Raw genomic sequence first — 15,623 nt, 5'->3', positions numbered from 1 at the left:
ATGTTTTTAACCTTTCAACTTCTGCCATTCCCCCTGGCCATGAGAACCAAGACTCCCTGCAGGAAACTTGCACTATCCTGTGTCACGTCGTCATTCGCTGTCTTTAGTACAACGGAGTAGGCACTTATCCTTTCTCTTTGCCAGTGTAAAGATAAAGGCATATGAATGTAATGTCTCTTCTCCCAAACATGCCTGCTTTTTGTCTAGCTGCATGTCATCTCTTGGATTCTAATTTATTTTTCTTATTCTGACTTCACAATGACATGAGGGCTAGACATTCTTATTGGAAGTATGAGTTGATGTCCCAAGTCAATTTTAATGAAGGTCAGTGGTTTGCCAACCAGCTGCTGTCAAGCCTCAGATGCTGGTCAAGGCTGGGAGTCAAGGCTGCTGAGAACCATTCTGACCCTGTCACACTGAAGGGAGCGGCGCACAACAAGGACTGCACACTGACCACAGGTCAACATGGTGATTCTACTACAAACATGGACCACAAGCCGTAGTCCAACTCTGACCTAAGAGAAACATTGTGACAGAAGAGTCCCTGAAGTATACTTCTGTCTTTCTACAGGCCATACTGTATATTACAAAAGGAACTTTCTTCCTTGTGTCTCCCGACTCCCTCTTGTGAGCTCATTGCGGTGATATGGAGGCCTACATGATTTGGCATCAGCTGATATCACATGACAGACAGCAGTTTCTCGACATATTTTATTGAAGACATGCCTACCATGCACAATAAAGAACATACGATATATTTACACACTGGCGACACAAAAAAGGTACAAAAAAGGATCTTTTGAGAGGTTCTCATTAAAATCAAAGTTGTTGACAATCATATACAACCTTTCAAATGGCATAGTTGAGGCAGAACAGGTCAAGGTAACATTGTTCAAGTACTTGGGTTACAAAATGTCCGTTGTTTTAAATCAGGCCTTGTAAAAATACAAACAGGAGGTTTACAAAGACAAAACACTGCATGAAATAACTACAAATTAGAGTCAGGATTAAAAAGTGATTATTTGTTGTTTTGTTTTGTTTTGTTTTACAGTCCCGTATTACTAGAAATTTTCTTAGAGCACCATATGATTATCTTTTAAAAAAGGTGAGGTGGTCATCTTACGCATGAGAAATGATGATGTTTATCCAATCACAACAGAATCTTACAGGCATCCCTATGTTTGCAACATTTCAAACGACTGAAATCATCGAAGCAAAACTACAAGACTACAGCCATTGATCTACATCCATTTTTTCCGACTTTGCTAAATTTCTACCATTTTGTTAAATACGTAGACAAATCTGACTATAACTGTTATTGAGATTAATTCTGGCAGCTTGTATGGTTTCCTTTTCCAAATGTGTCCACGATGCAGACACTCGTTTATGGACCGGCCTGGTGGAGAATGACTAGGGGGACAGACGCACTCACACTGCACTAGAATGAGTCCAGAGGAAAATGGCAGACTATGATATCTGACTACTGATGGAGAGAATGAAACCAAAGATCTATGCTACAGCTGACTGGTCACCAGAATAAGGTGCATGCTATTCTATTATTGTTTACACTGAGGAACCAAAGAACTGGGACTCAGTGGTGGGAGAAAGCAGAGGCTATTCACAGACTAACTATGGGCTACATGAATGGGGATTCGCATGGGTAAGCTACAGTTAACTCTGCCAGTTGGTGTGCACTGTCTTACATGAGATACCACTATGGTTGATATGGTTATGAATTATTGTAAAATTGCATGAAAGTGTTGCTTCTGGGATATTGAGGTTGATGGAGTTGCTACACTTTGCATGTGGTCACTGTGGTCGTAGGACTCACGACAGGGAAGTGATGTTGGATCGGCCACCAGGCGGCGCTACGATCCTCTGTGCTGTGCGCCTTGGAATGTGATCATCCATCTGATTTCCTTTTGACAGAGAGAGAGAGAGAGAGAGAGAGAGAGAGAGAGAGAGAGAGAGAGAGAGAGACAAGAGACAAGGGACTTAATCAATGATAAAGTAATTTCTCCAAGTACAGGAAAACTCGAGGAACACTCAACATTTCAACATAAATGGAGACAAAAAACCCAGACAGTGCAGACTGTTGAGTGCATAGTTTGGATGCTGCGGTATCGATCCACTTCTTAACAGGCTGTAGACTAGCTAGCTAAAAGAACTTAGCTTTTGCCATTGCCATACGACTAAAATGTCTTTTGTGATAAATACATGACTGTGACTGAAACTAAGAGGCATCTCAGAGATCTAGTGAGTTTGCTTTGATGCTCAGCCATTGTAACTGAAGGCCGTACAGTACAGTCTGTAATATAAACGGAATGCCTGACATGGCAAGCGTGTCCAATTATGTGGTAAAGGGGGTGGGGAGGCAGTGGTAGAGGGAAGAGAGGACAAGTGGGCAAAGGCTACACAACAAATGATATGAAGTCCAAATAGAGAAAACATTTCCAGGCATCTAATTACAGGAGTTTAGCCCTTTATTTCTCTCACTTATAATCTCCAGAGAAAGTCAAAGATCTGCGCAGAGAGAGAGGGCAAAAGAGGTCACTCACCAGATAAGGTGAATCCTGATTGGTGGAGGTTTCTGCCTGCTGCCATCACTGTCTTCCCTGGACACTGAGGCCCTCTGGTGGTGGGAGTGGACGGTACAGACTTTGTGACACTGATGACATCATGGACCGGTCCGTCATAGTTTCCTCGTGGAACTCCACGTGCGTCGGCCATCTGAAAGACACTTCAGTTCTCACACTCATCCCACTCTCTTGTTTCTCTCTCCCATGTTAGCTCCGTACATTAAGACTTTCTCAACAAATGCTTAAATAAAAACAACAAGTATTATCAAACAAGATACAATAAAATGCTCAGTTTTAGTTGTATCCTTTCGTTGGTTATCTTTCCTGAATAAAAGTGTTATTGAGTTGATGTCCCACGTAAATCTTTAATACTGTTTTGTTCAACAGTCCAACATTGTCCAAGTCATGAGCAACACTCAGTTCTCAGACTTCCTGAGCTAAAAATAGCCATGTGAAAACATTCAGTTTTCTCCCCTACTTTGAGCTGTGGTTGAGCAATAGAGTCAGTGTCATGCCTGGCAGCCGTGTCTGCTAGTGTTTACTGTGTCGGAAGAGTGACTCAGACCGTCTGGCTATCTTACCCTGCTGCGGGCCTTGATCCGCTTGTAGACGAAGTCTGGGAAGGCCTTCCTGGGGACGAAGCGGCCGGAGCCCTCTGTCACATTGAGCTGGCCGCCCTCCAGGACAATCCTGCCCTGGCTGATGACCACAACGGGGTAGCCGCGACACTCCATGCCCTCAAAGATGTTCAGCTCGACCGTCTGCAGCAGTCATACACACACACACACACACACACACACACACACACACATACACACACAAATGTAGACTTTACTCAAAGGCCTTTGCAAACCGGAGCTCTAGTTAAGGATGAAAGTGAGCAGTCCAAAGGTTCCCAAAGAGAGAATAGTGGGCATATGCATGTGTGTATGTGTGTACAGTTTGTGTGTGTGTGCGTGTGTGTGTGTGTGTGTGTGTGTGGGTGTGTGTGTGTGTGGGTGTGTGTGTGTGTGTGTGTGTGTGTGTCTGTGTGCGTCAATAGCTGTGCAATTTCAACTCACCAGGTTATGTGTGGTTGCAGAAAATGTCTTGGTCTCCTTGGTGTTCCAGATGACCAGGTCAGCATCGGAGCCCACAGCTATTCGGCCTTTGCGAGGGTAGATGTTGAAGAGCTTTGCAGCATTGGTGCTGGTCACAGCCACAAACTCATTCTCGTCCATTTTACCGGTGGCCTTTAAAGAACATAAGCACCCTCTGAAGGTCTAGTAACAGGCTGAGCACCAAGAGATCATATTATGTTTTAAAGAGGATTTCAGACCAATAGCTTAGCAGCTATCACTAAACAGCATTTACACTGAATACTGCATAATACACTGAATACTTGAAGAATTTCAGAGGTCAATTATGTAAATTATGATACATCTCTAGAAGTCAGATGAAAACAATAAGCAGTTAGAAACTATCAAGCACGTCACACATCTGAGACTCTCTATAATGTGTGCTTACTACTGCCTTGTCCCAAATGATTGACATGCGCTCCTCGATGCCATTTGTCCCCTCTGGGATGAGGGTGAAGTTGTCCTTTCCGACAGCCTTCTGCGCTGTGGAGAAGGTGCTGTGGGCACTGCCAGTCACTTGAAGGTCTCCACTACCGGACACAAACATCAAGGCTGAGTTAGGGAAACCAGAGGCTATCTGTTCATCTATCTGTTTTTCTCAACAGCTTGCTATGCTGAATCAACAACACCCCTGGACATCAGTTCGGCATCTCGTCTCTCATTCCATGACTCATCTGCGTAAGTGCAACTGTACAAGAGCTCGAGGAGCAAGAGCAAGAGGCTGATTGATGTATGAAGAGTGGTTTAACAAAAGGCTCTCTCCAGTCTCTCACCAGGCCAGCAGGGAGTTGAGGTAGTCGGGGGTGCTGGGGTCTTGGCTGAGGGGTGGGGACATGACGAAGGCAGCCGCTTTGGCCCAGTTCTTACTCCAGTAATGGGAACCATCCATGCCCAGGCTGGCAGTGATTGGCTCTCCATACACAACCATGCCTGAGGTCCAAGTGGATGGAGAAGGAAAGAAAATGTCAAATGGGTGGAGAGAGTAAGGAGACGTCAACTGGGTGGGGAGAGCTATAAAACTGTCATCTCAGAAAATGTTCTACAACATAAGTCATATACGTACACGTATAATGCACTCTGTGAACCCAGTAAAGGGAATTACATTAAGCTTCATTATATGGTACATGTATGTGACCACTAATGACTCCCCTGGGCAATATGAATATGTGCTAATGAAATATTAACATAAATGTGAGAAGTACTACATGGATGGAAGTAAGGCTTTGGAATCAACACAACATGACGCTAACAAGCAAAATGTGCCTTTTTAAAAGCTCATTACAGCTGTCAAAATGACTTGGTGTTTAGAGCTCTAAAAGAAAGACTCCTTTCTGGTCCTTCATGATGTCATGGTGTGAGTGGAAAAGTACAGTGTAGCATACAGTAAGTGGGCCTTACCCTTCTTCCTGGCCTTGGCGATGACATCGGCAGCTTGCCTGCTCATTACTTTGGTGATATAAAGAGGGCAGTTGGCCTGTTTCGCAATAGTGATGGCACGATACACAGCCTCTGTCTCCACCTGGTGGATATAGACTCTTGTTAGATGACTCATAAGATGTCTTTGTGTTGTATGACTTCAAATGGTCAAAGCATGCATGTGTCAAATAATACATATTTGTTAGACAATAACTACACAGTACAGAATAAATCTGAGAAAAGAAAAATGGGTTAAGGCAGTGCATAGAGAAAAAGGTTTGTGTGAAGATGAAAGCTACTAAAAGAAAATGGTGTCTACCTCCTCAGGATGACTCAGCACATGTCCTTCAGGACCAGTAATACCCAGCTCTAGAATCCTCTTTTGCTCCTAAACATAGAAAAAAACACACACACACACACACACACACACACACACACACACACACACACACACAGAGAGAAAGGGAGCAAATTAAAATGGCATGATTTTAGGTTCTTGATTGTAGGATTAACCAAAAGCTGTAATCTTGCATGCTGAAAACATCACCACAGTTTATAGAGCAGCTCACCTCCTCTACGATGTCACCATTTTCTGCATGCACTTGGGCAATGGCCCCCATGTCTCTCAGAACCCCAAATACTTCATAGATCTGCAGAGACAGAGAACAGAATACTGCTAATTACAGCTCACAGTGTTGATCTCTGGATGCAAGGCAACCATTCCTCCTCAATTACAGGGTCCTTACAAAGCTAAGCAGCACTTCTCCAAATTACAGGCCACAAGTCAGCTTTGGTGAAGACATTACACAATCGACAACAAGCAATTTGTATGCATCACAGGTGCTAAACATTAAGTTGAAACTCAGCCACACACATCCTAGTATTAAGCTAAAGCTAAATCCTTTAATATGTTAGTCGCTTAATGCAGTGTAATGGTATGACATAATGCACAATGTCAGCGCAGCTTACCTGGCTATCTGAGCTCTGGTACTTGTCCTTATATGCCATGAACACGAGGAATGAGTTGACTCCTGCATAAGACAGCCAATGTGTAGCATGTTAGAATAAAATATGGTGTTGCCACTTTGTTGGGGTCAGATTTGAATGCCACTTAAGTGATTCACACATGGCATGTAATTTTCCTGTAAGCGTATGTGTGTGTGTGTGTGTGTGTGTGTGTGTGTGTGTGTGTGTGTGTGTGTGTGTGTGAACTAGAACTATCTAGATGAGTAGTTGTAAACAAAGCACACCAAAATGATGATTACCATTCCACCACCCAGGACTACAAACACACAAAGCACACAAACTACTTTGGCAGCTCAAGTCAGTGTTCCTCAGGAAAGAAACATTGTTGTGTTTAGTGTTGTGTCATTTGTCAGAAACATTGTTGTGTTGTGTCATTTGTCCAGGCGAGACAGCTTTAAATAATCACTAACAAATCAATGCTGCTTTGGAAAACTGATCTAAAATCTCATTTTGTCAACACACTGTCATCGTGTTAGTGCTGTAATGTTGAGAAATACTGAGACACAGAGGTGCATATGCACAACTAAACATAACCACATCACATTAATAACAGCAGCATAACAGCAGCATTGGCTCCATGCCGTGCATTTCAGCGGGGGACTTCATTATATAACTTTCTCTCTGCCTATCTTTTCTACCATGAACTCATCACTGTGACACTTCCTAGGACAGCATGCCCTGAGAGACGGATGTGTGGGTGGATGTTTTGGGGCACCTTTGTCCTTGACCAGAGCCTCCACTTCCTCCGCCAGGCCCTCGTGCCAGCGGGTGATGTCCATGTGCAGCGAGTAGTCGCAGCAGCTCCTCCTGTCAGCGATGTCCCTCCACTGGTCATACGCCGCCAACAGGCTGGAGCCTGGCTCTGGCAGAACATGGTCGACTGCAGGAGGAGACGAGGGGAGACGAGGGGAGGGGAGGGGAGGAGGAGGAGGGGAGGAGGAGGAGGAGGTGGGGGGAGGAGGGTTGAAGAGGGGGACACACAACACAGCAAGCTTTGAATTTTGGTGTCACCTCAAATGCCTTTAAACACTGTGGAGAGGACAGCTCCTGGAGTTTGGTAAAGCAAAACTAGCCCTTAGACAGCAGTCGCTAAATTAGCATGACATCTCATTTTCTAACTGGTGCTTTTACTTCCTCCCTGGGCATACGGTTATAAATGGAGCACAAGCGCGCTATTGTACCAACCCTTTGAAAAAACACACAGAAAGATTGTGGTACTTCCTTGGAAAAAGTGTCTCTACACACTACAGTGTGACCCACTTAACCAGTGGATGTTGCTATATTAAGACGTTCAATGCATCAAATAATGTTTTATAACATCAAGATGAATCATTTATCTATCATTCAGTTAAGCAAAGTCAGCATAGACACTGTGGAGCTACTCTCTCCTCCACCTGATATATTTCTTTGCCCTTGAAATCTCTTACAACTACAGTAGTATTAATGGTACTGGGAAGCCAGGTTTCCACTAATGAGTTTGTCCTTCTGCGTTTCCCTTTTCCCCTGAAGCTCTCTGGCTTTCAGTTGTGTGTAAATCTGAAAACACCCTCATGGATCAAATGGAGTGAGTGAACCCATGAACCAACTCATTAAAAGCATCTGTGCTACTGCAGCTGAAAAGGTTATTTTCAGAGAAAACAGCAAAAGCCCCCACACTCTCCCCCAAATTGAGCCGCAGTCTGACCCCCCTGCTGACAGCGCGAGTGCCGGGGCTGCTTGCTGGAAGAGAGCGAGTGAGCGCGCGCATGTGTGCAGGGCCGTATGTCTGAGAGGAGAGAGTGTGTGTGACAGCACGGCGGCGTGACCTTGTTTCAACTGACGTGACTGCAGCAGACAGCCACTACTGAAGCCCCATGCTGCCGCTTCACCAACTCTCTGCCTGGCACGGGGACGACAAATGACATCCCCCCCCCCCCCTAGCCGCCATCCACATCCCTCGCTTGCTCTCCTCTTCCCTCTCATCCTCTTTTCTGTCCTCCATTCCACCCACATCCTCCTCCCTTTCAGCCTCTCATCCTCTTTCATCAAGCCCACCCCCATCGCCCCACATCCCTCGTATCCTCTGGTCAGCACAGCGGGGGCTGGACTGGTAAAGTGGACGTACTGATCATGGTGGTGCCCCCGGCCAGCGCAGCGCGAGTGCCATGGTAGAAGTCATCGGCGGGGTTCATGCCCAGGTGAGCGGCCTGCAGACTGGTGTTCACATCGATGCCACCTGGGATTACGATGTGACCGTAGGCATCCACAGTCTTCACCCCACCGGGCACAATGAGGTTCTCCCCAATCTGCCTGTGAAGAGGAGAAGCAGGGGCAGTGGAGACGGATTAGAAGATGCATACCAGTGACAGCAGTGGCTTGACCCTCAGACTATCACAAACAACCATTTGCAGAATCTGTGTGTGAACTGAACAGTCATTGCTTGCATTGTTGACTACAAGGGTCCATTCCCCAAAATATCATATTCAGTCTCACTCTAAATCTCACTTTAAATGTAGGTAAAATTGAGTTGCCTTGTGTATGCAAATGCACTATATAAATAAACTTGAATTAAATATGCCTCTGCTATTGGATGCTGCTGAGGCCAAGGCCAAGCAGTAGTAGATGTATACCCTTAGGATATGTTAAAACTGCAACCTGCTTTATTTTCACACTAGACATGAGCCTGTGGTCACAAGAAATAGATTTAACTTACTTGATGACCCCATCCTCAATGTAAACGTCTGCGTAGAAGGACTGGTCATCATTGACTATTTTGCCTCCTTTGATTATGAGGCGATCACTCTGAAAGACAAGTGAGCAAACAACAAATTGTAAAAAAAGACCTATAGTGCATCTAAAACTTTGGAGAGCCCAACAAGGACTATCTTGTTTAAAGGGTTTTTAATAAGAATCAACTAGAGAAATCGTACACAATAGGAACTACTAAGGTATGCAAATCCGCATGAATATGCTGATGGACTGAGCAGAAGTGGTTTGCTAAGCAATAGCCAACAAAGAACAAACCTTTACCACCAGTAGGTCTAAGCAGAATAGGCCTGATGCTGTCTTTTCATAACCAGTATAGATAGCAGCTCCTTTAGAGGGTGAATATTTTTCCAGTTTAATTTATATTTTTGCTGTATGCTCGTTTTAGTTTTGACTTCGAGTAGGTAACGTCGGCACACAGTCTACTATAGGCCATGTCCCCATGCTGTCTGTTTCGCTATTTGATGACAATAGATGACTCGCGGGTAGTAGCTCAGCCGTGGCTGATGATTTCCCCGCATCAGCAGCAACACCCACATATCCACCCTAAGCGCCACCCGTTTCCACTTTCTATCCTCTGGCACAGAGCCATGCTGGCTGCCGAGGGGGTCGTTTAATCGGTCAGCCATGAAGAAATGATACTGCACTTGTGAAATGCTGCGTGTACGACGGTCTAAATAAAGTTAACAAACATAAAACACTTAAACCATCAAAAATGTGGGTGGCGAGGTTTAGCGAATGGAGGCTAGGATTCTACTATGTTCAAAATAATATTGAGACTATAGTTCCAGTCAGGCATTTAGATTAAACGCTACATACTGCATAACATGTCATGTAGTGTAATCTAAAGTGACATATTCACAGCAAGCTGAGACACCACGGGTGTTGTAAACACGCCCCGTCAGAAACTCAGATAGAGCGAACAGGCGATGGAGACATGATGGGACATCATTATAGAACACACTCAAGGGGTTTATAATAATCTCAGCCAATGAATTTTTATAGTAGGCTATAATGCCTACTTCAAATAGGCTACCTTTAAAATGTTTTGCTTAGACTGTCCTCATGTCAAGAGGACAAAGACATTTGAATCCCCTTTTCAGAACAGAAATGTGGGTCATCTCGGTACAGTAGCAGGCAGGCCACTGTGCTAAATTGTGTGGAAAGGAATCGGATTCCTCTTGTCCGTGTTAATACGCTGCCTTCCCTGAATTAGCGCACTACAGTGGTCCGCACGGATGACTACGGAGTAACGACGGGGAAACCTCACTACACTGCTTGAGTAGGGTAGGGATGCCAGACGAAACGTCTGGCTTGAAATATCTTAACGGTTGAATGGTTACCTATAGTACCCTAGGCTATCGGGGGCTAGTCTCTGCAGCCGTGCTTCGCTTGAGATTTCTCCTTTGTCACAGGCTATTCACCACTGGCGTTAAAGCCATGATGGCACTGCCAGAAAACAGGGAGCGGTCTGAAGATTTCGCCATAACAGAGACCACAATGACATAACATGAAGTAGGTTAGCCTATCCATGAAAATGAAGTACCCATGAAATATTTGTGATTAAACAATGGCCACTGTTAAGATTGCAACCGTGGGTGCTTTGTAAAGCTACAGCCTGCTGTCAAACACGAATAAAAATGAATAGTCTATGCTATGCAAACTAAATGTCAGTCTAATGTTAGTGTACTGGACCAAGCTCATCATCGTTGAGATACATTCTGTGTTTCTGTACCATAACATAGGTTATGTCTATTCCTCGAGTCACAGCAGGCTGTTGCGCGATGTAGGATGTCTCAAAAATCAGTAAAATTAGGATAAAAACACGTATTTGCGCGAGTGCGTTACGGTTTATCGCCGATGTTGCATTGAATTTATTAACTACAACACTTTTTGCGGCGACAATGGCTGCTTACCGTTAAACGAGGGATGTTCTTCTTGCCTTGGAAGGACATGCCGGCCGGTTCGGGAGGAGCTTTGATTGCCGAGTTAGGAAGACACGCGAGAATCAAATGTAAAATCAGGGCGGCTCACTCACCAGAGTACTGCAGTGTATGCTATAAGCAATGCGGAATATGAGTGTGATTAAGGGATCGTTGGATATCGGAAAGAAGATGTTTGATATTATTGCGTTACAATCAAGGAGGCCACCGTAGCGCTACGGAGCCGTCTCCCTAAACAATATAGTTCCTCGCAAACCATCTGTCTGTTTAATATTCCAGACGCATCCTACAGGCTACTAGGGGAGCGACAGGCCTCTTAAGGGGACCCTTTCGGCCACGTCAGGGCCACACCAAACACACTACCAGGGCCCTTGGCAGATTCTAAACAACTCATATGCATTTAACAGTAGGCTAGGCTACAACCCTGATTACATTTTTGGAGTTCTGTCACTGGGCATGTATGGGGGTCGTGAAATCAACAGAAAGTGTCACAAAGCGCCTGAATTTATTCTAAACAAGGTGATTCATGATTTCTTGATTTGTGTACCTAAAGGCAGCACTGACTAACTTTAGAAGATAAAGTAGCCAGTTGATCACTTACATTTTGTTGATCACATTTAATTTACATTTAGCCTACAGTTTTCCAAGCTAATGATCTTAGAAATTAATATGTAGGCCTAATTCATTTCTTTAGTGTTATCACAGGAAAACAAATTATAAAGCTCTTACAGAACCACATTTCCCAAGCCATATCGTAGAATTTAGCCATACTTGTATGTGTAACGAGAACATAATGTTAACACATTTTTATACATATTTTTCTATATAATATAACAAAAGTATGGTCTACCTCACGTCGTACGTTAAGACGTTTGGATCCGGTGGAATACACTATAGATTGACTTTGAGAGCTGGCCGCAGGTTGAGGTCGATTTTGAGTGTGACTGACGCTGGAGAAGTCGCTCCTGACGCTCCCTGTGTCACTGAAGGTATCAGAGAAGCAGTCCCCCCGACCTCTCGCAAGCTTTCGCGCAGTATTTGGACTGAACGATTCAAAGTTCAATGTTTTATTCTCGTATGCTCCCTCGACATTACAAAACATGCCCCCGAATTTCACTCGTGGTTTTGGACTGTCCGTCCCAAGTTTGGAAAATAGAGAACCCTCATCATCATCCTTTGGAAGAAGTCTCCTTTCTGCCATTGTGAAGAAAATATAAAAACGAATCTAAATTAGCATATAATGTCAGCTTCTTATCCACAGCCAAGCCTAGGTTGATAAATCCTTGCACCGTGTTGCCTCAAAAGTACAATGGGTGGGCTCCGCAGAAAGTGAAGACAGGATAGGAGCTGTCCAAAGGGGAGGGGTGCTGAAAGACATTCGTTCAGTGACCGCCAGTCAGGAACAGAATATCTAAAGAGGCTGAGTTATGAGTATTTACATATACATTCCCTACTAATGAAAGTGATTGTGGGTCTAGAAAAGGGGATTTTAAAAGTCCCCACTACTTATGCAGTCCTTTATTACTCTCCGGAATCCCAAATACCTAATGGGAACGAAAACAAATGGAATAGCCCAGAAAGCCTGGCAGGAACTTGTGTGTTAAGTTGTGAGAAATTCAGGTCACACATGAAACGTCACTAGAAGAATTGCCATTTGCCTGAAGCAGGATGATGTTCATGCTTCCATGAATGAACACATCATATCAGTTTCAGTAAGTCTGAGTGCACCAACATCATTTACACACTATACTGTAGAAAGCTAAACTGTGAAATATATTACTTTATTAAACTGTGAAATCATTGTTTATTAATATCAGTTTTACACAGATACAGCAAAACTGTATCTTGCTTTATAGTGCCAAAGACATAAGAGCAATTTTCCACACACTCATAAACAGCAGGGGATCTTGTATAAAATGCTTTTGAAGAAAGAGTCAAATTGAACAAGAGAAAAGTTTCCCTTAATTGTAGACTACCTAAGTCAGATAATCATTTTGGAATGAAAAATACTTTGTCTGATAAACCTTTGTTGTTTAGTTTTTATATGTGTTATGGCTCAGTATGTCTCAAGTTGTCACATGTTAATTGCACACACACACACACACACACAGGCTGGCAGATGTTGTGGGGACCGGGTAAACCGACAGCCAACAATGTTTGTAAACTTTGATGCTCTGTATAACTTGTGCTAAGGCTATCTTTATGCTTATGGACACAAAATAAATAGTAATCTGTAATCTAAATACAAATGACATTCAGATTACAATCTACAAATGACAATATGGGTGAGCTTTGCTGGACTTGCATGTGACATCTTGAATGTGGCATCCTGTTGGAGTTGCCACTATTGCAAACACACACACAGATACACACATGCTCGCACGTACACACACACACACACACACACACACAAACAGACACACACACACACTCACACACACACACAAACAAAGGCAGTTACACACACATAGCACTTTGACATAAAGTGTCAGGTTTATTCCTTCCACAAGAAAATCTTTATAGAGAAAACCCAGTTGCTTTATTTCAGTCAATGCAAAATAAATGTGGTGGACAGTTAAAACATATTCCTAATCAACATAAGGCTCCATAAAAAGAAAATCATCATTGAAATTAAGGCATTTACAGATATGTGTCTGCATAGAACAAACACAAAGACATCGTTGCAGCTCAGGCCAAAACATCACCAGCACACTGATCAAAAATGGTCACATCTCAACTGATTACCACATCTAAATGGACTGAGACATATTTGGGGATGGCATGTCAGAAGCAATCCTCTTACAGAGTGTGCCAGCTATGTGTTTGAGACGAGGTGGACACTGCACGGACAGGTAACGATGCCTAAGGAGGAGGGTGGACGCGTCCAGTCATCAGTGAGTGTCGTGAGGAGAGGTGGTGGAGAGGCTGCAGAGACGAAGTGTGGTGCTGAGAGGGTCAGAACACCTGGCAGTCGGAAGGACACCACAGCAGAGGACCTCAGCCCTGGAGCAGCACAGGAGAGACAGAGAGTTACACGTCTGAGAAGACACGGGAAAGACCACACATGTACAGGTACCCACACACACATGTGTCCACTCCAAGACCACGCATCTACAGATACCCACACACATACATGTGTCCACTACAAGACCACACATCTACAGGTACCCACACACATACATGTGTCCACTCCAAGACCACACATCTACAGGTACCCACACACATTCATGTGTCTACTCCAAGACCACACATGTACAGGTACCTACTACACAGATACATGTGTCCACTCCAAAGTGACCAGTATGTAGCAGCAGTACAGAGTCTCCAAACACTACAGTATCTACATTACAGGCTAAAACTATTTAGGGAAGTTGAGCCCTTCATTTATTTAAGACCATTCTAACAGATAAAGTCTAAGATAAAAATGTTATTTAAGTTTTTTTTTCATTATTTCATGCATGCCACTGTACTACCAGTCACTGTGCTGAAGTCACAAGTCAGCAAGATAAACCGCTCGAACTGCCAAAGCAGACCATAGGAGGACGTTCCACGCACAGCATTGTTTGCAGATGCAAAGCAAGACAATCATGGGCAGCTCTCTGTTTGAGAGCCCATCTGGACTGGGACGCAGGAATCCAGGGAGCAGGGTGCTTGGGCACCATATGGCCACGACCCCCAGGGGAGAGATGATCCCAGGAGGGCAGATCACTCCAAACAAATCACACCCATCCCTGCCCAGGAGCCCCGGCAGACTGTGATCAGCTCGGCTTAACAGCCCGCACATAAGGATTTACACACCCACAAGGGTAACACATAACTCAGCATGAATAATGTACATGCCAGAAAAATGCCTTTTGGCTCTCAAAATACATACGTGATTTTAAATGTGAGACATAAAGAAAGTATACTGTCTGCTTTCAATCAACATGTCACGTTTATGGTTTTTGCACAGAAAGATTGTTAAGGTGTCATGTTTGGCAAAGTGTGCAATCCGGAGTGAAACATAATACCAGGGCATAAAGTGTACGCATGTTGCATGTGTACTCTAGCTCAGAAGGGAGTTACGAAACATAAAACATATTTAGATGTGCTATGAATCTGTCCCAACTCATTGACACGATGACAGAGCTATTGGTGCTGTAATTCTGCTCAAATGCTCCTTAAGGGGCTGTTTGTAGTGTGTGTCTGTAAACATGGTTTGACAGACAGAGTGGCCTGGTGAGACGCTGTAATGAGCTGCATTGATTGAAGTTTCCTTCTCTGGATGCAAAATAAATGCCCATAACTCAGTGTGTGAGTGTCTACATTACAGGCTAAAACTATTTGTGTGTGTGTGTGTGTGTGGCAAGGTCATGTTGCTCTGAATGACCTAGCATCCAAAATCCAAGAACACTAAAACATCACCACTGGGAATCATAATCATCCAATTCAAGCTGATTGTGAGATCTGTGTCCAATCAGGGGTCTAGTCAAGGCCAGATGTCCTGTTTGGACTTTTAAAATCATACTTTATAGTTTTTGTAGTTTTATAGTAACTAAGGGATTAATGCAATTTGGCCATTTCCTCTGGGGACACAACCTTCTTTGGTATGACAGCATGTTATAATGCCATTCATCAGCATTCCAATATATCATTCCAATGTAATTAAGTGCAATGGGATACTGGTATATAAATCGTCAAAATCTTTGAAGGAAAAGCCAGCTTGAAGCAGTTTAAAATTATCATCACAATGCCATATGCCACTGAGACATATTTAGTAAAGTACTATAATTAGTATTTTGATCAGTTAAATCAAA

At 43.8% G+C, this 15,623-nt stretch overlaps 2 protein-coding genes across 15 annotated transcripts in view; both read right to left on the bottom strand.

The window, feature by feature from the left end:
• Nucleotides 1–1,006: 1,006 nt before the first annotated feature.
• On the bottom strand, nucleotides 1,007–12,056 carry dpysl4 (dihydropyrimidinase like 4). Of its 2 annotated transcripts, none has more exons than XM_042082759.1 (14): nucleotides 11,678–12,056; nucleotides 8,832–8,920; nucleotides 8,244–8,428; nucleotides 6,855–7,019; nucleotides 6,083–6,144; nucleotides 5,683–5,763; nucleotides 5,433–5,501; nucleotides 5,096–5,216; nucleotides 4,471–4,627; nucleotides 4,086–4,227; nucleotides 3,641–3,811; nucleotides 3,161–3,340; nucleotides 2,559–2,730; nucleotides 1,007–1,919 (listed from the first exon to the last, which is right to left on the bottom strand). In XM_042082759.1, the coding sequence occupies exons 1-14, from the start codon at nucleotides 12,026–12,028 to the stop codon at nucleotides 1,828–1,830; spliced, it is 2,037 nt and encodes a 678-aa protein (XP_041938693.1). In that variant the 5' UTR covers nucleotides 12,029–12,056; the 3' UTR covers nucleotides 1,007–1,827. The 2 variants fall into 2 exon arrangements, with proteins under 2 accessions (XP_041938693.1, XP_041938694.1); XM_042082760.1 differs by lacking the exon at nucleotides 11,678–12,056 and adding an exon at nucleotides 10,801–11,137.
• Nucleotides 12,057–12,676: 620 nt separating this feature from the next.
• jakmip3 (Janus kinase and microtubule interacting protein 3) overlaps nucleotides 12,677–15,623 on the bottom strand; it is a 38,484-nt gene continuing 35,537 nt past the window's right edge. For all 13 annotated transcript variants that reach the window (XM_042082680.1, XM_042082681.1, XM_042082678.1 and 10 more), the window contains one exon: nucleotides 12,677–13,830. The gene's annotated coding sequence lies outside the window, so the exon portion shown is untranslated. The remainder of the gene's footprint in view (nucleotides 13,831–15,623) is intronic.

This window comes from Alosa sapidissima, chromosome 24, assembly GCF_018492685.1.
Source record: "Alosa sapidissima isolate fAloSap1 chromosome 24, fAloSap1.pri, whole genome shotgun sequence".
NCBI classification, from domain to species: domain Eukaryota; kingdom Metazoa; phylum Chordata; class Actinopteri; order Clupeiformes; family Clupeidae; genus Alosa; species Alosa sapidissima.
The sequence above is the reverse complement of the archived record's forward strand: the minus strand, read 5'-3'. Positions and strand labels throughout refer to the sequence as shown.

Coding starts and splice junctions, on each gene's coding strand:
- dpysl4 (XM_042082759.1), bottom strand. CDS start 12,028: ATGGCAGAAAGGAGACTTCTTCCAAAGGATGATGATGAGGGTTCTCTA. Junction 6,145..6,854: donor GGCTCTGGTCAAGGACAAAG/GTGCCCCAAAAC, acceptor TGTCTTATGCAG/GAGTCAACTCATTCCTCGTG. Junction 4,628..5,095: donor CGCCAAGGCCAGGAAGAAGG/GTAAGGCCCACT, acceptor CTTGGACCTCAG/GCATGGTTGTGTATGGAGAG.